We start from the raw sequence: 21,984 nt of genomic DNA, 5'->3' as shown, positions 1-21,984 counted from the left end.
TAGGAAGGATATCTTGAGGCTCTGTAGGAATTTAAGGCTTTCCTGGGCAACAGAGCAAGACCAAGTCCAAATGATACAGGCTCACAAATCTAGAAGGATGTAAGTCAGATGTAAATAAAGGTAATATCATTTCATTACAATTTCTATTTTCTACTTGTTTTATTGTAAACATATCTTACTTTTAGAATTAAGAAAAAGTGTCATAACCACTTTTTTTGAGATAAAAGTAAAACCCTATAATTCATTTGAAAGTCATTGGTATCTTCTCCCAGGTTCTGTACACATTGCCTATCGCTTTTAACAGATTGTTTACTCTTGACTTTTCCTTTCCGCTGAAAATAATACTTAATTCATTCTCTGGGAAATGCTGGACCACGTGGAAGCAACTGATGGCAGCACCCCGAGAGCTCTTGGGCTTCGAAGGCCAGGAAGCTGTTGTGAATCCGAGGGGTTTCAGTAAGTCCTCAAGGGGACCAGAACCCGAGCCCAGTAATGTCTGCATGACTGCTGGGTAAATGCGAGCTAGCGTGGTCTGCTCTGAGACAATAGGAAGGGCAGACTCCAGACCTATTCAGAAGAAAGTCAGATGGACTAGTAATGCTACTGCAGTTTATCTGATTTCTAGAATAGTTGTGTAAAAATACAGGTTTAATCTATAATTTAAAAGCCAGGAGATAATAGTTCTTGTTTGTGATAGAATTTGAATTGAAGACAGTAGGTGGCAGTGTTGCTCACACGAGGGAAACCGGAGGGAAGGAAGCTCATTTGAAGGTTTCTGAGTAGAGGTGGTACTTCCTTGTGTGACCATAGGTTGTGCTAGATAGCAGTAGTCTTAAAAAACAAAACAACAACAACAAAACTTAGAAACTCCTCCAATATCAGCGAAGAAAAGCATGTTGGCATTTTTAAACTTTTTGTCTGAGAGGAAAAGTAAAAACATGATTGTAAAGTTGGAATTACAGCCCCTGTCTAGTACAATTTATGCCATTTAAACATGTCCCTGTCTGGAAGCTTTCCGTTTATGTAAAAGGAATAGTGACAGGCACTAGTTGTGTGTAGTACCAGCAGCAACACATCTTGTTAAGAGGAGTGGTTGTGGGCATTCTGTGAATGTGCGTGTGGAGGTTGATGAAGCGACCAGAAGAACAAAGAGAGCTGAAGAAATGAGAATTTTAACCAGTCTAAGATGACCACTGTAGTTAACTGTGTCACAAGGGCCAAGGTGCCAGGTGCTAAAAGCGAGTGGTAACACAATTGGCTGTCTGAATTTTGTCAGCCTGTGTCCTTTGTGACCAGAAGAAAAGAAAACAAATTTAGTTTTATATAAAAGTGTTTTACATGTGTGTGTGTCTCGGATACCCTGGGGCTGGAGTTACAGACAGTTATGATGTGCCATGCGGGTACTGAGAATTGAACCTGGGCAGGTGAATCATTGTGAGTTCAAGGCCAAACTAGACTATGTAGCAAGTTCTAGGCCAGCAAGGGCTAAATGCACCTTGTACCAAAACAAAAGAACAAACAACTCTTGTATATAAATAGACTGAGTGTAAAGAAAAGGTGGACCTTCTAGGTTCCCAGTTTTTGTCTTTGCTCTTCAGTTATGTCTGAATGTCTGAGCCCCTCCATGCGTGAACTGACAAGGAGCCAGGCCTGCTGGCCTCAGAGTCACCCTGTTTCTGTTAGCAGGGAACAGGGCCGTACGTAGACTTGTCCACTTGTGTGTACTTGCCGTGACCGGACCGGACGGTCTTCTCACCAGACAGCCTCTAAAGCTTGATCCTTTGGTGAGAAGTCATCTGCTTCCCTAGCCCAACTTTCCTTTAATTCCCTAAGAAGGTGGGGACGACCTTTTTCTTTGTATCTTCGTTTTCTAGAAAACCAGCCTGACTCATACTTTATACTTACGAGATGATTATTGAATTAATGAATAAATACATTTTGAACATTTTTTATTTCATGGGCCCTGACTTCATGAAACAGTTTTGGCACCGTGTCTCCTAGTGGAGACATTAACTGTTGGCTGCTAAAATTAGACTGTCTCTCCATCTTGTTTTATCTCATTTTATCCAACATTAGAAAATATTATGTGCTTCTAATAATAGTTTGTACTAATATGTTATAACTGAAGTTGCTTTGTATCATTTTAATATATCATGGGCTTGTGAGAGAAGTGTTTGCCGTGTGAGCCTGAGTTCAGTCCTGGAACCCATAGTGGAAGAGAGGAACCAACTCTGACCTGTTCACCTATACTCACTTTAGTGCACTAGCTGGATCTCTGTGAGTTCAAGACCACATCGTCGGTTCTAGGACAGCCAGAGCTATACAGTGAGCGTAATGAGACCTTGTCTCAGAAACAGACGAAAAGATTGAAAAATCCGTGCCACGACTCAGGATATGACTGAGTGGTTGAAAACCTGTGCATAGCCTAGATGAGGCCGTGAATTTGAGAGTGGTTTGTTTTCATTTCATGTATGCGTGGGAGGGGCCAAGAATGAAGAGGGAACTGTAGCATCAACAGGCAAAACCTTAGTAAAGGGTTATTTCCATACACGTGCTGCCTGAGTGACCAGAGCAGCAGATGGCCAGGACAGCGACAGGGCGGTGCACTCCTGAGCCATTTCTCTGTGGGCATCGAAGGCAGGACTTCCTTACAAATATGATTTCCTGTTGTATTCAGTGCTACTGTTCCACAGATTAGTTCTCTGGATATTACAGTCTGCCTTAAAATAATTGTACTGATGTCGTGTTTCTGGTTTTTATTCCAGTGTAAAGAGGGAATTATGCTTGCATGGTTTAGAGCGCTAACTTCTGTGGTTAAAAGTTGACATTTTAATAGCTGTCAATGCTGTTTTAATTGGCGTTGTGCCAGTAATATGTATGTTTCTAACAATTGCTTCCATTTTACTCAGGAGGTGATGCAGAAATGATAGTCTTGGATTGAATATTCTTTCACGCTTTCAGGCTTTGTGGAAAGTGAACAAGTCTCTGCACAGGAAAACTAATTAGATGATCATATTTTTAACACCTCTTTTTATGTCATTTCTTTGGAACATACATTTAAGATCATTAAGAACTCTAGGTTTAAGAAGAAGTAGTTAATCCTTGTGTTCTTTTCAGATACAGTTAAAAAACTCCAAGACCAAAAGCATGACATGGAAAGAGAAATCAAGACACTTCACCGGAGACTTCGGGTAGGACGAATCTTCATGTGCTGTGTCACTAGAACACGTGGTTTCTGAAACCCGCCCTGTTACTTGAGTCTGTAGATAGGGTAGGATACCGGCCACAGTGGGCGGAAAGCAGGTGCCCTTACTTTCCATTGGAACTGGCGTTAGGTAGGAGGACGGACTGGTAGTTATTTAGGGATAGACGTGTTGTGTTTTGAAAACAAAGTCTATTAACTTTTGATTTTAAAGTCACAGGCCAGGCTGTTTGTATGTGAGATTTCTGTGTTCTCTGGGTTGCGTTGGCTGCCAGCACCCATGCTGCTAAGATGTGCAGGGACAGTGCTAATCATAGACCCTGAGTCCTGACCCAGTTCTTGTAGCTGCTTTGATGGTACCAGAAAATTGCTTTGAGGGTGAGAGGGCTCAGGCTAGGCCCAGCTGTGACTCTGGGGGAAGTGAAGCCCCTGGGGAGACTCCTCCGCCCAGCCACACCCGCATCCTTCTTGTCTGTGGGAAGGAAGCAGCAGAGCTCAGTTCCTTACGCCTCTTTGTGTGACTGTGTCTGCCTGCACTGAGTTCAGTTTTTCTTCTGGCTTCCTCTTCCTTTTCCTTTACTTTAGATTTTTTTTCCCTGTTAGTTTTTGATGTCAGGGTATTTATAGTTTTTTTACGGTATGGTTCACATACCATTTATATACCTTCTTGAGAGTTCCAGAGGTAAAGATCTAAATTTTTTATGATATTTATTTTCATAACACTTGCTTTGAAACTTGCATGAGGAAGAGAAGACTAACATTTTTCCTCATTAATATTTATTGAGCACTCTGAATACTCAGTGCCTCAGTAGGAGGATCAAACTGCAAATCTTCCTTCATTAAGAACAAGTTCACTGATGAGAGTTGTTTTGTTTTAAAAATAGATAACAGCAATTCTTGGGATTAAAAAAAAAGTCATCATTCAAGAGTACAACTGGCTAGGGCAGACTGATCACTAACAGACTTTCCTGCTGTTAAGTAAGCCTTGGTCGTTTTGTCTCTAACGTAGGAAGAGTCTGCAGAGTGGAGGCAGTTTCAGGCCGACCTTCAGACCGCAGTGGTCATTGCCAATGACATCAAGTCTGAAGCACAGGAAGAGGTCGGTGATCTAAAGCGACGGTTGCATGAGGCCCAAGAGAAAAATGAGAAACTCACAAAAGACTTGGAGGAGATAAAGTCACGCAAGTACGTTCTGAGAGATGGGTTGTTTCCGTGAGGAACAGTGCGGAGCTGTTCTTTGTCCCGACCTCGCAGCGCAGCCCTCTTGTTTCTCTTTAGACTGTAGGTCTGGAAGCAGATGGAATGGCTTCTGTCTGGCCCTTGTGACTCTGCTGTCAGTTAACAGTGTTAATCTCCCTTTGCCCTGTACCTCAGTTCTCTCAGCTGTAACATGTGAGCCACTTTATAGTGCTGTCGTGAGTAAGTGAGCTAATGCTTGCAAAAGGATCGAAGCAGCCATCAGAAAACTGTTACCAACTCTGGAAAAATAAGGGATCAGTACAGTGTATGTTTCTTTCCATCACTCACTTGAGGAATTTCCACTTTCCTTTTTCAAAGTCGTCCAAAATAGTACTCTCCACGCCTAACACAGAGATAACTGGAAATCCGTAAAAGTGGCCACATGAGGTATTACTGTGATGTTTTGAGTTACACAGTGAAACTCTATCTGAGTCAGGGACCGAGTTTATGTGTTTGTTATTAAGAATTTGATTTTGCTTCACCTTGAATAATTTTTAATTAGACATAGAGAAAAACAGTGTATCTTTGAAAGGCTTTTATTATTGCTTAGTCCTAATGTGTTGCTAACTATTATTCATTGGCATCCTTAAGCTGAACTTGGAATGAGACCTAATGAAACCCCACTAGTATAAAGCTTGAGTTACTTTTTCTCTATATTCTTAAATAAATAGCTTGTCAGAAATACCTCATTTGGTAGTTACCCTGAGTACTGAAGTTGGTTCTATCCATCCACCCATCCATCCATCCATCCATCCATCCATCCATCCATCCATCCATCCCTCTTGCTAGAGATGAACCTAGGGCCTTACATCTGCCAAGCAAGTACTCTACCACTAAGCCTTAAAATTCTGTTCTTGAAGGATTAGTCTATGAGATTTGAAAGTTTACTAGTCTTTATGTTTCCAGGAGATGCCTACCAAGAGATGCAGCATTTTGGGGTTGGAGAGGTGAACGTGGGTAAAAGTACTTCCTGCTCTTCGAAAAGATCTGAGTTTAGTTCCAGCACTCTTGTCAGGTGGCTCAGGACTACCTGCAGCTCCAGTGCGGGGAATATGATGCTCTCTGTGGCCTCTGTGGGTACCCACACACTGTTAAATGATGAGAGAGATCCTGTGCTCTGCGGCTGTCAGAGTGATCCTCTGCATGATGGAACCTTCCAGAGCCCCTTGCACCTAGTCTTTGTAATGCTACTAACAGGAAGCTGACTGTGTTCACTGATTTTTGCATTGATGCTGAAGAACAAAGGTCAACTTGGTGACCCAGGGCTTTTGTATCAAATCACAGAGATAAACTCATTGTAACCCATAGTAACTTTTTTTTTTTAATGCAAAACTGCATAACCTAAACAAAATGTGGGTTTCACTTAGAAACATCCTTCTAAAAAAGTTTACAAAGCCCCAGCCCTGGAGCTTTCCAGCCCTCCATGTGTCCAAGTGTGAGGTGGCTGAGGTGAGCACTGGTTGCTTCAGTCTGAGCTGCTTTCTCCTCAGCAGCAGCATCCTAGTTTGACAGGAGGCTCCTTCAAAGTAATGAGGCGCCTGTCCATTGAGGAAAACAACGGCTGGTATCTGTTGTTGGTTATGAAATGTAGGTCTTTCTGCCACAGCAAGATGAAGATTTAAAGAGTTGGGGTTTTTTTTTCTTTCGTATTTATTTATTTTGTGTGTGTGCACCACTCTGTACATCTGGAAATGAGAAGGCAACTCGTAAAAGTTGCTTTTCTCCTGCTGTGTATGTTCTGGGCACCAAACTCAGGTTGTCAGACTTTGCCGCAAACAGCTTTACCTGATGAGCCATCTCTCGGCCTTGGAGTTTTCTAATGCTATCACTAGTAATAGCAAATATGACTTGAATGTGTTACATAAGGAAAGGCATTTGGATGAAAAGTCTGAAATACCAGTGTTTTTGTTACAATCAACATATGATGCTATAGAAAATGGTAGGGTAGGAAATGTTTTCAAAGTCTGTAATAGAACAGTGGATTTTAGTGGATAAGCTAGGAAAGGTTTATTTACACAGTTCGTTTTCTGCACCGTAGCTGGCTTTTTCTTCTTGGGGTGGTGGTTCTCAAACACGGCTCCATCCACACTCAGCATGTGCCGTGATGCTGAGTTGTGTCCTCAGCCTGCTGTTTCCTTCCCCTTAGTACCACACACTTAACCCAGGGTTTTCTACCACACGGGTTAGGGGCTCAGGACCAAGGAAGCTACTTTCCAGCCTAACAAAAACTGAGTAACTACCCATTGTTTGGTTTTAGTGTGTATAGTAGAGTAGTCACAGTTATCTGAAAGGATGTTAATATTCTCCCCTATTCCAGACACACATTTGTTTGAGATCAGGATTTTTTATATCTTAGTAGATTCAATACAGAAGAAGTGAGAATATAGTTGTCATCTAAGCAGTTAAATGCATGTCTGTCTGTCTGTCTATCTATCTAATTACTTATTTTGAGATAGGGTCTCTCTATGTAACTTAGCTGTCTTGGACCTCACTATACAGACCAGGCTGGCCTTGAACTCAGAGATCCCATATGCTTCTGCCTCCAGAATGCTAGGATTAAAGGCATGTACTGCCACATCTGGCTAAATACATACACTTAAAACTAAGACACAGGCTGGAGAGATGGCTCAGTGGTTAAGAGCACTGTCTGCTCTTCCAGATATCCTGAGTTCAACTCCCAGCACCCACATGGTGGCTCACAACCATCTGTAATGGCATCTGATACAACCTTCTGATAAATCTGAAGAGACTAACAGTGCAGTCACATACATGAAATAAATAAATACATTTTTAAATGTAAGACAATTATTTTTCTTAGCAATTTTTGAATTTGGAAAATTAAAGTTTTTATAAAATATTTTTCAAACAGGGTCTCATTAAGACTATAAAATATTTTATTAAGCTCTGTGTAAATCAGACCAGCTTGGAAACCTCAGAGCTGAATAAAATGTTTTATGGTCTTAATTAACTCAATGAACTTTTCTAGTCCTTTGGAGGCATTCTCTGGAGACTATAGTAATTTACCTGTTCTTAGGAAGTTGGAGCTTTTGGTTCTGTTCTTTTATCTGTTTCTGTGAAGCACGGTGTTTAGCTGGAACCAGTGTAGATTATCTGCTAGTGAATTCCCTGGTGCTTGAGAAGGGCTGCGCCTTCCTGGCAGCCCAGAACCAGAGATTCTCAGTTGAGTCAGGCTGAGGTCAGTCTGCCTCCTGACTTACTGCTAATTGATTACTGATGTCCTCACCTGACACTTAATGCAGATGGAATTTGATGGCTATTTAACTTGCTTAGGATAGCCTGATATGAGCATTTCAGTATCATTTCCTGATGTCTCCAAGGCAAATAATATTAGGTCAGGGAATTGTGTTCAACCGGTACACACACACACACACACACACACACACACACACAGTAATACCAAAAACCAAACCCTGATAACTTTTAATGCTTTTAATCAGAAATTTTAAATTGGGCATTTTCTCATACATATAATGCTTTTAATTTATTGTTTTTAGGCAAGAGGAGGAGCGTGGCCGGGTGTATAACTACATGAACGCTGTCGAAAGAGATTTGGCAGCCTTGAGGCAAGGGATGGGACTGAGTAGAAGGTCCTCGACGTCCTCAGAGCCAACTCCCACTGTTAAAACCCTCATCAAGTCTTTCGACAGTGCATCTCAAGGTAACTGGTTCTGTGTCTGTGGATCACAAGGCTGTGGTTCTGTTCACTTGACATATCCTTGCCTACTTTGGTAGTCTGTATCATTGTATGCTCTTTGACTATGGTATCATACAGTGCCATACAGTGTTACATGTTGTCACATAGTGTTGCATGGTATCATGAGTTAAGGCCTGTTCTGCAGGGTTTGGAATGCACTTCCATTTAGAAATCCTGGTCTCAACTGCATGCCTTACTTCCCAGGCCAAGCAGTGATTTTCCTTCCTAGGTGAATCATGCTCATTCCCATGACTTCTCATATCTTCTTTATGTGTGGACTTCTGGATACTTAACTTTAGCTTAACCTCCTTCAGAACTTCTCAATCCTGTATACCAAGTCCTCGTTGACACTGACACTGAGCATCCTAATGCCAGACCAGAGCCCGTTCTCCACTTCCTCTGCTTCACCATCCCCCATCTCTAGTGTCAGCAGATTCTACCCAGTTACCGAGACCAGAAACCTAGAAATCTAACATGACTTCATTCTCTCAATGTCCGGCCTCCACCATTAACTTCGTTGTTCTCTAGGGACCAAGACTTTATTTAGTTCAAGGTACCTTGGACTACTAACTCCAGTAAGCTTGGAATTATTCTCAACTTTTGCCTTTGAGATAGTTTTTCTTGTTTAAAATCCTGAAATTATCTTAGTATAGTGGGAATGAAGTTGAGATTAAAGTTCTGTAGCCACAGGCTCCTCTTCTATCACTTTGTACAGCCTGATGACCCTGCAAGCTGCACTGTTGATGCTACAGCTCTTTTAGCACAGGCCCTGAACACTTACCGCAGTCTGTCATAAACAATATAGACTGCTGTGTGTGTGCGTATTCTTTATTGAGACAGGGCCCTACTATGCAGCCCAGGTTGACCTAGATAGAAGTAGCTCAATCTAGTTTCAACTTGTGATCCTCCTGCCTCTGAAGTACTGAGGTCTTAGGTGTTTGCTGCCTTGCCGGCCTCTTAGCTTCTTAAAAATATGTAAACAGTAATGCTAGGGACAGACAGTCCCCACTAGGACAGAAAGAGGGGCCTCAGGCATGCTGTCGTACTGCACCTCTGAGCTTTGCCCCATCTTCTTGTTGTCTTTCTTTCTTAGAGATCATTGCCTTATGGAGTTTTTTAGTCATTCATTGTGACTAAATAGCAAAAGTGAGGTGCTGGCCTAGAGCCATTTGTCTAGTTGAAGAAATGCCTGTGCAGGAAACTTCCCTGCACAATGATGTGCTTGTTGTTAACTTTCTCATTTGCTGGTTTGTAGTACCAAATGCTGCTGCAGCTGCAATCCCTCGAACACCTCTGAGTCCAAGTCCCATGAAAACCCCTCCTGCAGCTGCTGTTTCTCCTATGCAGGTAAGAGTCTGGGATCATTGAAGGCTCAGAAAGCTTTAAATGTGCACGTTAGACCCTCTTTTTCAGTCATGCACGTCTCAGGTAGACAAAAAACTGCCTCAGAAAGATGGTTTTTAGATTTGCTTGGTAAAATGCCGTGAATATTCTTAATTGAGGCAAATTATAAAATTGTGATGCTCTTCTGGAAAACTTTGATGTCTCTCTGAGTATGTAGGTAGCATATTTTATCTTTTGCTGTCTAATAAATCATTTCAAATCTTGTAGACTTAATGGCTGGAGAGATGGCTTGAGCAGTTAAGAGAGCTCACAGGTCTTACAGAGGACCTATGATCAGTTCACAGCACTCATGTAAGACCTCATACAATATCCTGTAACTTGAGCTCCTTGGGCATATCTGACACTCTTTTTGGGTCTCCTTGGCACACCAGAGTGCAAGCACACATATCTACATGCTTGTACATACACAACCCAGAGTTACATGTTGGTCTACTCAATTGAGAGAAGTGTTATTTATTGAAGGCCATTTGTCACAGTCAAGCTCAAGGATATGACATGCTGATCCATTATAGAGAACTTTGAGAATTGCTATTCTTTACCATTGTTGGAGTGCATCCAGGAGCAGGGCAGAGGGCACTCAAGAGACCCTCTTGTTACGCCATTTTCACAGCCACTTTCAGAATATGGCTGAAGTGAAATGCGTGGCTGAGAGTAGCCGAAGGAAAAAGTGGTTCCTGAGCTAGTGTTCTGAGAATATGGGTAGCAGTGGCTAACTCCGTAAAGTTAGGTCTTAGGACATGCTTTTTTCTGAGTTGAGACTTCATGATTGGCCCTGTGGTTTGAGAGTGGACTTTTAGACTCTTACAGTCTAAGATAAATGTAGCCTCTCATCCAGTAGCTTCTAAATTTTAAAGGAAGGCAAGGAAACTCCATGTTCTGCCTGTAGATTTAATGCTTTTTAGATGTTCTTTATTAATCAGACTTGAAACCTAAAGGTACAAAGCAAAATGCCAAGTAAAACAAGCCTTAAATAAGATGAATTCTTCTGTTTGTTTGCTTTTCAAGACATGGTTTCTCTGTGTAGCGCTTGGTGTCCTGTAGACCAGGCTGCCTGGAACTCAACAAAGACCTGCCTGCCTCCGCCTCCCAAGTGCTGGAATTAAAGGCATGCACCACTACTGCCTGGCTAGTTTTTTAAAAAAAACTTCATGGACAGGAATCCTTGCTATGTGGCTATAATTGTCTCAAACAGAAAGCTGGATAAATGTAGGAAGCCATTGTTTTCAGACAGTACACTACTGTGGTTCCTGAAGAACAATACTGTCAGATGAAGGAAACTCTGCTGTGGCTCTCTTCCTGGAGACAGTTTCTAGGGGGTGGTGTAGGGAGGATGATCCCACTTGGAACAGAAAAGGACAAAAAGATTTGAGGATACAAATCAACATTCAAGGAAAATGAAGTCTGTAGAATCTTCTGGGCAGAGCCCCTGGGAAGAGGAAGGTATACAGTGAGGATATTTCTGACCCAGATATTTCCATAAGAATCCTTTTGAATCTCTCTGAGGCTGGCTCCCTTTCTCTGATTGGAGTGAAGCCCTCTAAGGCCTGGCAGGAAGACTTCAGACAGACGCTTTCCGTAGTTTATATGGGGCAGGGAATCCTGTGAGTTCACATCAGCCACTATGAAGAACCTCCTTGTACAGATAAAGGAATAAAGTACATCTAGCTAGCTCTCCAGTGCTTGATAGACTATCAAGGTCTAACTTCTAGGTCTAACCAAAAAACTGTAAAAGTAACTTTCTGAAGGATTGGGAGAGCCATAAGTAATGGTTGTAGGCAGCCAATATGTTCCCAGCGGCTCAGGTACTGGTTGGTAGTTTGTGCTCTGCTCTTGTTGAGTGTTGGCTGACTTATTTCATGATTTGTCTCTAATGAATAGAGTATAGAAAAAGTAAGATAGTGGCACTTCCCAGAGAGAATTACAAAATTGTCTTCTGTGTGAATGCCTCTTAAATTCACTGTTCTTGCTACTTAGGTTCACCCACTCTGAGGGAGCCCTCTGTCGTTGCCACATTGTGAGCTTGTTCTTGCAAAGGACCATTGAGTAAGCTTAGAAGCTGCTCTGAGTCTCATCAACAACCACTGCTGATGAAATTTGGAGATCTCCTCTCCACCTTACGTCCAGTCTATCTTGTGATAACTGATAGCTAGATTTGCCTGCTCGCTGAAGACCTGGATCTGGAGTTATCTAGCTAAGCGTTTGACCTATAAAAATCATGAGCTTATAAATGTTATGGTTTAAAGTCACTGTTAAGTATTGGGGTACTTTGTCATACAGTGTACATCAGTAATGTAGTAGGTTATTTCTGCCAGTTAAGACGGCCTAAATAAGTCTTAACTTTTTTTTAACAGAATCCAACAAAATAAAATGTAGTTTGTATTTATATAGAAATGCAAAGGGATTTGAGTATATGAAAACATTTGGAGGATTTGGAGTACTTGATTTCAACATTTACATTATGACATCAACAGTGTGTTTCATTGAAGAGAGATCAGAGAGTGGAGAGAGTCCTGAGATGGTTGAACTGCCTTCAGCACAGCTGTCAGGGTTATTTAGTATGAGGGTAGATAAAGTATACATAGGATTCTGAGTATGACATACTGAGGTTGACCAGTAGACTCCAATGATAACACTGTATATAAAGCTTACAGACAGGAACAATAGTGAAAATCTTTGTATTCCGTAAGCATGCAAAGGCTTCTTAGGGGACACACACACACACACACACACACACACACACACACACACACACACGAGTCATAAAAGCAACTGATATTTGGGCATCAGGGTTTTTTAATTTTGTCCTAAACACATGGCAAATAAGCGAAGATAATGCCATGCACAAGAGCATACATTTACAATCTTTACTTGTAGAAAAAGACTTGCGATGCAGTAACTTGAAGACAAGAGGTACTGAAAAGCAGGTGATTTATAATATGTAAGCATATGCGAAGGTGTTCAGCATCAGCAGTCATCAAGGAAATGGAAATGAAGTTCACAGTAAGGTACCAGTCCATACCTTGGGCAGGTGAAAGTTTAGTGTGAAGATGTGGAGAGGCTGGGACTTTTGCATAGATCTTATGGGAAAGTGAAACAAGTAGCTGGAGGTTAGCTAGATGTTAGGGAGATATGAGGGATGGGGTGTCAAGGCAGATGTAGGTGGATCTCTGTGAGTTTGAGGCCAGCCTGGTGTACCTGGAAAGTGCCAGAACAACAATGGTTACTCAGTGAAACTTCTTCTTTGGGGACTAGAGAAAAGCCAAGCAAATAGAAGAACAGAAAGAAGGGTAGACAGCCTGTTACCTATCTTATAGGTTGGAGCAGTAGTGGGGTAAGGGGGTTTAGGCTGCTGTATATGCCTATATCAGGGGATAAGGAAACACCTAATAGTGCTTTTGGCAGGGTGTTGAGTTATAGGCCACAGCCTGTTCCAGGGAAGTTGTTGAATTATCCAGTGGGGGGCATAGTTGAGGTCTGTTTGGAATGGGGACAAGAAAAAATAAAACTACAATAGAAACATCCATATTTCAGTTTGGAACTTAATTTTGTGTTTAGCGAATTGGCATATGGTTGTTTAAGTTATTGAAGAGTTAAGTTGTATTCAGTGTGCCAGAGGCTGTTAGGGTCAGTGGTATGTTACTGTAACAGGGTCCCAAGGAAGTGTCCTTGTCTTCACCGTGCCAGTATTCTAGTTGTGATGTTTTAATAATAGAATTGTAAGATGCTCCCATTAAAGGAACTGAGTAAAGAGGATGCTGGCTATATTATTCCTTAAAGCTGCTTAGGAATAGATATTTTTCTTATAATAAATTTGTTTTTAATGATTTAATTTTTATTTTATATGCATTGGTGTTTTACATGTACATTTATTCCCTAGAACTGGAGTTAGGTTGTGAGCTGCCATGTTGGTGCTGGGAACCCAGGTCCTCTGGGAAAGCAGCTAGTGGGTACTCTTAACCACTGAGCCATCTCTTCAGCCCCCAAGGATTATTTTTTTAAGTCTACAGATCATCCATTGTATGTGTTTATTGTATGTTTATAACCTTACATAGCAGAACAAAGGAATTATTGTTTATAATTCAGTATCTATTCTTGGAAGGTTTTGTTTTTTCTGTGAGTCTTGGGACTAGATTTTACATACCCTTGCTTTCATTTCAGAGACATTCCATAAGTGGGCCAATCTCAACCTCTAAGCCTCTGACAGCCTTGTCAGATAAGAGATCAAACTATGGAGAAATTCCTGTTCAAGGTACAGCTAACATGTTCATATCATTTCACCTTTTTGTTAATTTTTATATTTAGCTAATTAACTCGTTTTCTTGGTGCTGACATTATGCTAGCTGATCTGGTGTATCCAAAGTTTTTATTAACATGTCCTAACTACAAGTAGGAAATGAGTTATCTTATTAGTTCATGAAGCTTTCATGACATATGTATTTATTTTCTTGTGTTTTGAGACAAAGTCTTGCTATGTAGTCAGACTGGCCTTGAACTGACTTTAGGGTCTTCCTGCCTAATGCTCTAGAGTGTGGAGTTATATGTGTGTGCCTTCTTCCAGGCTGATGGCTTAAATTATAGTAAGTAATGCAGAGTGTATGTCACTGCAAGACACTGTTTCACAGTTCTTCACGGAAAGTGTATTACTGTCCTTCCCATTTTTACAGACATTGTCAGAACACATAAAAAACTTAAGATCCAACAACCTGCTTTTAAAGATTCACACTTTAATATACAGGCATAGAAAAAGTAAAACAAAGGAAAAGATTTATGATACAAAGCCAAGTATGGTAGTACATGTCTGTGATCCCACTACTCAGATAGGCAAATCAGGAAGACTGAGTCCTAGGCAAGCCTGGTCTATACAGTAGGACCCTATTTCAGTATAACCATTCAGTGTTACTATGCATATCATGAGTCTGAACTAAAGTTTGCCATCTTGATAAATGTTTTCTACTTGCCTTATCCTGTTCTTCCCCCTCCCCCCATTAACATTAATACACTTTCTTCTTTTTATTTTTTTAAGACAGGGATTTACAATAACAATAATAATGTAACAATCCTGGCTATCCTAGAACTCTCTCTGTAGACCAGGATGGTCTTGAACTCACAGAAAGCCTGCTTCTGCATCCCGGGTGCTGGGGTTAAAGGCGTGCACCACCATTGCCTGGAAACGACCTAGTTTTTTAATTTTAAAGTTTTTATTGGGAGGCTGGAGAGATGGCTCAGTGGTTAAAAGCACTGACTGCTCTTCCAGGGGTCCTGAGTTCAGTTCCCAGCAACCACATGGTGGCTCAGGACCATTTGTGATGTGTGTCTGAAGACAGAGTCAGTGTAATCACATACACAAAATAAATCTTTTAAGAAAAAATTTTATTGGAATTGGAAAGACGGCTCAGCAGTGAAGAGCACTTGCTGTTCTTGTATAGGACCTGGAATCAGTTCCTGGCACCCACATGGGAATGGTTTAAAAAAAAAAAAAAAGGCACAATCAGCTAGGCCCTCCTAGTTTGTTTTCTCATACTTTCCATCTGTCCACAGAAATTAGAAAAACAAGACAGACTGTGAGAGTCATTTTCTAGATTTCTTCAACTGAAAAAAAAAATCTTGCCACCCAGGAAGACCATGTGGGTACTAGCACTACCCACGTGCTGCTACTAGTGTGTGCCTACTGTTCACTGTGCAAAGGTCACAGATCCTGCTGAACACCCTCCCCTTCACAAACAATCCTCCACAAACAAGGTCTGCACAGCCCCAAGTGTCAATAGGGCTAAGAGCTTAGAACAACTATTTTCTTTAAAGACCTATTTATGAGTACATGGTGATTGCCTGTGTGTGTGTGTGTGTGTGTGTGTTGTGTATGTGTGTTGTGTATGTGTGTGTGTGTGTGTATACAACTGAATGTGCTAGGTGCCCGCAGAGACCAGAAGAGGGCTCTGAATCCCCTGAACTGGCTGGGGTAGTTATAAGCCACTCTCTACCCGCTTCAGCATTGTTTTCTGCTTCGTTTTAAGATTAGTAACTATCACCTCCAGTGTGTCTGTCCATATACTTGTGGGTCTGCGGCCATAAGCGGAAGCATGACCAGTGTACCAGGAGAGGAGCTCCTCCTAGATTCACTGTTAACCTTCTCTGGTTTTATTTTTAAATTCTTTTTTTAGACAAGGCCTCATCATTGTCCAGGGTGGAGGTAAGGAGAACCTTGAGTTCTCCATCATGTAGCCTCTGCTTCCTAGGTGCTAGGGTTATAGGAATGGTGAGACAAGGCTCACCCTGCTGCCTAGGCTGGCCTCAAAGTATGGCAGTCCTGCTGTGTCTGTGTCCTGTGCACCATCAAACCTACCAGCCCTGTCTCTGTCTGAGTCATGGGCCTTTCTGCTTGGTCTTCCTCAGATGCCATTACCTCATGTCATTATTCAGTTATTTCCTTGTCTTGTGTCCACAACTCTTGTAACTCCCACCTGAGCAGACTGACATCTCCTCATGTCACAAAACACTGCACATGGTTGCACATTCCTGTAATCCCAGAACTCTGGAGGGTGAAGCAGGAAGCTAAAGAGTAAAAAAAAAATCATGGCTCTGTCTATATTTCTGTCTATTTGTCTCCCCCACCAGCAGGTACATCCTCTCCACATGTGTAGTTTATCTCTACTTGTCTTACCTTTGATCCCCAAGAGATTCTAATCCCTGTTTCCATCCATATCTGTTGAACTGCTCTGACCAAGGATACCTGTTATGTGTGTGGTCAGTTACACGATGTCTCCTCATGCTTGTGATTTCCAAAATTATACATTTACTTCAGCTCTCCTTCCAAACCCATTCTGATCAACTCTCCATGTCTTCCCTTGATTGTCTCAGAGGGTTTGAATTCAGGGTGGTCGCCTCTCTCCCTTATATAATCCTCCACCATCCTATGTCTGAGCGTGTCATGTCTGCCCTCCCCTCTGGATGCTGTCCCTCAGCAGTTGTGGACCCTGTCCTGCTAAGGAACTCTTGGACAGTGGCATCTTCCATCTCTGTTCTCTCTGATTATCCTGTACAAATCAGCCCAGTTCTGCGACCTCAGGGCTAACCTGATACCACCTGCATGCCCCCCACCCTCACCCTTGGGAGAAAGTCCAGACTCCTTAAACAGTCTGGCTGCCTTTCTGTGTCTTCAGCCTCACCGTGCTGGTCCCATTGCACTTTCAGCTCTGCTCTTCTGCTGGGCTTTGAGCCAGGAATTATTCCCTTCCGACTTTCCTTTCTCCTGTATAAAGACCATCATCTTTCCAACTTCAGCCTCACTGTTGAAATGAATAATCTCAGTGTTCTACAAAGGAACATGTGAACAAAATGCTAGTAATTTGGTGATTTCTATTTTTATAAAAGGGTTGGTCAGAACTTCAGTAAGTCTAGTGCACACCCACCAGAATGGCTTGTTCACCTGTGGCGACTGCGTCTCCTCCCATTGGTGGGAACTCGGCTTCATAATCTGATGCAGCTGGCTAACTATGTGGTGGGGGAGGGGGGAGTTCATTGGACTTTCTTTAATAGAAATTTTTCTCATGATTCTTCCTTTCTTACACAATCTTGTATCTGAACAGCATTTTTCTTACTAAGAAGAAAATTATTAGTGAAATATAGTTGTCTAAATAACATATGTATTTAGGTTTAATGTCTAAGTGAAATCCTTGGACTGTCAAGGACACATGGTAATCATTTTAGTTTTTGGTTATACCTTCTTATCGTATGTTTAACATATTGTGTATTACCCTACATCTGAGGACCTGACTTCAGTACCTGGAAACTACACAGTGGAAGAAGGGAAGCAATCTCTTTAACCTCAGGCTTCCACATGTGCTCACCCACACTAATAAAAACATGATTAAAACTTAAAGTCTACTTAAAAAATAAGAACAATTATAGCGTCAGATGTCAATTTGTCAGTATAAAATATAACACGTGAGTCACATTTCCTGAAGACAGAACTTTACGTGAAGACAGAACCCGGCCTGCTCACTGCACACATAAATGAACCTGTGCTCTTACCGTGGCACGTGTGTCTGTCTCAGTTTCAGGACTGAAAATGCATTAAGAAACGCCCATGGCCTTTCTACCGCTACTCAGCTACTACAGGTGTCTTTACTTTTTGCACTGGGGATGGAGCTCAGGGTCTTTATCATGCCTCTGAAGCGGCACTGTGGAGCTACTCCTGGCCCTGCTACACTTAATTTTAAGAAGAGTAACCTAGCCAGGTGTGGAGTTGCATACCTGTAAACCTAAAACTTGGGAGTTTGATGCAGGAAAATAGAGTTTGTGGCCAGTCTGTGCTACATAGTGAGCTCCTGCTTCAAAAAAAGAAAAAAAAATTGGTACACTTTTTAGAAAGGGCAGCCATGTTCGAACAGGGATTATCTGCTGAAATGAGACAGGTAAGAGCCTTCAGATGCAGTATAAAGACAAGTAGGATGGAGTGCCTGGTGCTAACTGAATGAGCATTTCCCAGTTTCGAGCATGTAGGGGGAAGATGGAATTACGAGGGCAATTCTCACATAGGGAAATGAACAAGGTGTGAGTTTCCATCCAAAACTGATATTCCTGGTTTTTTCGCCTTGCTGGCCTGGGGCCTGTTTAAACCAGCTCAGTGGCTGGGCCACACCCTAACAATACTCTCCTCCAGTATTCCTGAGTTAATACTTACTAAATCTGTGTTTTATCTGTGCTGCCCTAGACTCTGCTGGACAGTGCTCCTCGGCCGCTCCGCTCACCCCCTGCACCTGCATGTTGGCTGTCTCTCCCTCCTGCCCCTTTCTGGCTTGGTCCATTGCCTATGCCCTCTTCATGGTGGAATCCCCTATTCCTCCTCCTTCAGTTCCTTCCCGGGAATTATAAAAGTCCCGCCTCTCTCTCCCCATCCAGCCATTGGTCTCCAATTTTATTGAACAGTCAAAAAAAAAAAAAAAAAAAAAAAACCAAAAACTAGGGATATGACAGATAGGTTTTTGGGTAATATAATTAGCATGAGAACACAAGCAGCTACTTAATGGATTTGAGTGTGGTTCCCAGGGCCCATGTTGGGTGGCTCATAACTTCCTGTAAGTCTACTTCCTGGGTACCTGTGCTCATGCATGAGTACACACACATGTGCATGTGTACATGCATGTACATACAACAAATCTTAAAGAGTTATTGGGGCTAAAATGTGTGATATTCTAAAGACTCAGTACTGTGTGCATTATTGTTAGTTCTTTGTTTGTTGTTGCCAATCATTGGACCTAGGGCCTCAGACATCCTAAAACATACTTTATTGTTGACCTGCTTATCCAGCTACTAAATAGTTAATATGTTCAAAAAGAAATGGGTGGGCATTCTCGGAACACAAGGCTAATAATAGTCTTTATTAAACACAGGCATTATTGTTTAGTTTCATACTAGTCATTTATCCCTAACATATCAGATCCTGGCTAGGCAGAACACATGCATTCATGTCTTCTGGCCGGAGCACAGCCTGTTGGGTTCGTAGCCCTAGATAAGACGTGTGCAGGAAGAGAGGGTTAGAGGACAGAAAGATTGCACCAGTGTTCCAGGAACTAAAGAGACTCCTAAGAAAGTGTGTGGGTAAGAACCAAGGTGGAGCCATTCTAGAGTTGGCATCCGATTATGTCATTGCTGGCTGCTCAGCAGCGAAGACACTAGACTAGTTCAGACCACAGAGGAGGTAGTGAAGGCTCAGTGTCATCGCCCCTGGGGAGCCTTCTTCCCTCTTGTCCCATAACACATGTTCTACCAAACCAGGCTCTTACGTTCCCTCTCTTTGTGTCTGTTCACTGCAGTTCCCAACCCTTCTTTCTGGTCAGGTCCAGCTTCTTCCCACTGTGCTTTTCAACCCTTCTCTTCTACCTGAAATAAGAACAAACTATTTTCCCTTTTTGGCTGTATTATGGAACGCTAACTATACCATCTAGTCCTGTTTATGGATACTTGTATATTTGATGTCCTCTCTAACTGTAGGCATAAAAAGGCATGGTTTTATTTAGTTTATGCCTTAGGCCAATGATTAAGTTGCTTTGAAGAATTAAGTGGCACAAAATGACTTAGAAAGAGTCACCTGCATAGCATGTCTCACCATCATCTCTAGAAATACATTATTGAGTAGGAGGTCAGTATGGTCCTTGTCTATGGAAATTACTGTTAGTGAACATGCTGTTTGGGGGGCTAAAGTGCTTTCGATGAGGATGAGGGACGAGCTTCAAGGTTAAGAAAAGTAAAGGTCACCTTCCTTGTACTCTTCATCCATGTGTTTTTCTGACCTTTCCACATTGTGCAGAGCATCTTCTAAGAACATCTTCAACTAGCCGACCCGCCTCTCTCCCAAGAGTCCCTGCTATGGAAAGTGCCAAGACCATCTCAGGTAATAACTTTCAACTGAAAATTATCTAAAGAAAAAAAAAAAAAAAAACCTCCTAGAAGTTTTTAGTTGTCCACGTTGTAGTAGGTAACATGTTGAAGGTACATCTTTCTGAAAGTTGAGAGTTGGGTATGCAGCGACTGATTTGCTGAGTCAGTCAAAACACACCAAAAATTTGTGGAAGCTGTTTGTGGGTTGAGTCCCACAGAGCAAGGGCTCTGAAGGCTCACTGTGCTTGTCCTCAGTGTTTCAGAGTCTTTCATGATTCTCCCTTGGGACCTTTTCAGTTGTACGTGGAAAGGAAAAGCCCTGAGAGCTCTGTGCCAGCCCACTGTTGTCCTTGACATGGAGTGAGCGCACGCTCCCCCTGCCCTCTCACCTTGCTACCAGCTGACTATAGCGAGGAGCGGGCATCACTCACCACAGTGTTGGCTCAGAGTCTTAGCACACCACTTTAAAAACTTCCTGACCTAAGACATACAGTGTACTTGGAAAAAGAATGCCATAAAATTATGCTTAAAAACATGTAAGCACAGCATTCTACAGTCATTTAATAGGTGAGAAAGCATCTGCCCCTTCAGGATCTTTAGGGCAACACTTTACTGATGCTGCGAGTTTGTCCTGATTTCATCCAGATCTTGTTAGCCAGACATGGGTGTGGCAGCACACACCTGTGTTCATTTGCAGAGGCTAAGGCAGGAACACTGGAGTTCCGGGACAGTTTTTTTCCTGTGTTAGTTTCTCTCTTCCTGGTGTGTGTTGAAGCTGCACTCAGCTCCAGAGATGTTTCTTTCCTTTCTCCCTCTCAGCAGTGCTTGCTGCATTTAGAGGGGTGTACTTGTGGGTCCTGGGGAGGAGTGGGTATTTGCACACATTGCTTTGGGTTTTAGTTTTTGTTTGTGTAGTCCTCACTGTGTACCAGGGAGGTACTCTGAATATTGCATGTTTATAAGGCACTTGTTCCCTTAAGATGTGATATTTGTATTTCTACTACTAACCTTCTCACAGATTTTAAATTCTTTAATTTTTTATGATAATGTCTCATTCTGTAGCTCAGGCTAGCCTCATGTTCATGGGAGGCCTCCTGCCTCCATTTAAAAGAACAAGGACTCTAGGCCTAACTCACGGTTACTACCTGTATAACTGTTCTGAATGAAAATGTAGCCAGGTCATGAATGAGATCAAGAGTCAGCTCCTCCTCTCACAGGCTAATACTTGTTTTTTAGGAATCTTCAGAAGAAATTCTCCAAGCTCAAACTAAAAAAACTTAAAGCATGTATATTACTCTATACTTTAAAAGATACACCATTATAATTGTCAGTGTATATATATACATATATATATGTATATATATACAACATTTAAAAATTATTTAACAAGCATTTCTTTTCTCTAAGAAAACAATCTAAACGTCAAAAATTAAATTAACTTTCAATCTTTCTAAGACATTTTATCCCCAGAAGTTTTAAACCTGTTTTGAAATAGATTTTCTGCAATATATTTAGATTATGATTTCTCCTCTTTCAACTTTTCCCAGATCCTCCCCACTTTCCCACCTAGCCAATTTCATACTCTTTCTCTCTCATTAGAGAACAAACTAGTGTCAGTAGTAGTGTCAGTATAATAATAATAATAATAATAATAATAATAATAATAATAATAATAATAATAATAATACCATCAAGCTAAACAGAATAGGGCAAAACAAATAGGGGGGAAAGAGCCAAGAAACATATAAACACATCCAGGATCTGAGGCACATAAATTCTCATACACAGAAATCTTTCCTTAAATTAGAAAATGCATTGTATTTATTCATAGTACTTGGTACCATGTCACATAGGATTCTGTACAAATACAAAAAATTAATTATATCCACATCTTCCCACCTCTTTCTTTAGTTCTCTTTGTTTCCCTACACTTTTTTATGTATTTTTATGATTTTATGACCTGCATAGCATCCAGGAACCACAAATGAGAGAAAACGTATTTGTCTTTGTGAGACTAACTTAGTGTAAACAATATAAAATGTTAGGA

The 21,984-nt window shown here is 41.6% G+C and overlaps 1 protein-coding gene across 1 annotated transcript in view; it reads left to right on the top strand.

Moving 5' to 3' along the window:
• The window catches only part of SPECC1L (sperm antigen with calponin homology and coiled-coil domains 1 like), a 103,432-nt gene that overhangs the window by 46,645 nt on the left and 34,803 nt on the right, over window positions 1-21,984 (top strand). The window contains exons 6-11 of the mRNA XM_080937610.1: window positions 3,118-3,191; window positions 4,212-4,387; window positions 7,957-8,120; window positions 9,412-9,503; window positions 13,719-13,809; window positions 19,867-19,950. Coding sequence (XP_080793736.1) covers window positions 3,118-3,191; window positions 4,212-4,387; window positions 7,957-8,120; window positions 9,412-9,503; window positions 13,719-13,809; window positions 19,867-19,950 — 681 coding nt within the window. The remainder of the gene's footprint in view (window positions 1-3,117; window positions 3,192-4,211; window positions 4,388-7,956; window positions 8,121-9,411; window positions 9,504-13,718; window positions 13,810-19,866; window positions 19,951-21,984) is intronic.

This window comes from Micromys minutus, assembly GCF_963924665.1.
Source record: "Micromys minutus genome assembly, chromosome: 25".
Taxonomy (NCBI): domain Eukaryota; kingdom Metazoa; phylum Chordata; class Mammalia; order Rodentia; family Muridae; genus Micromys; species Micromys minutus.
This window is presented reverse-complemented; position numbering and strand designations above follow the sequence as displayed.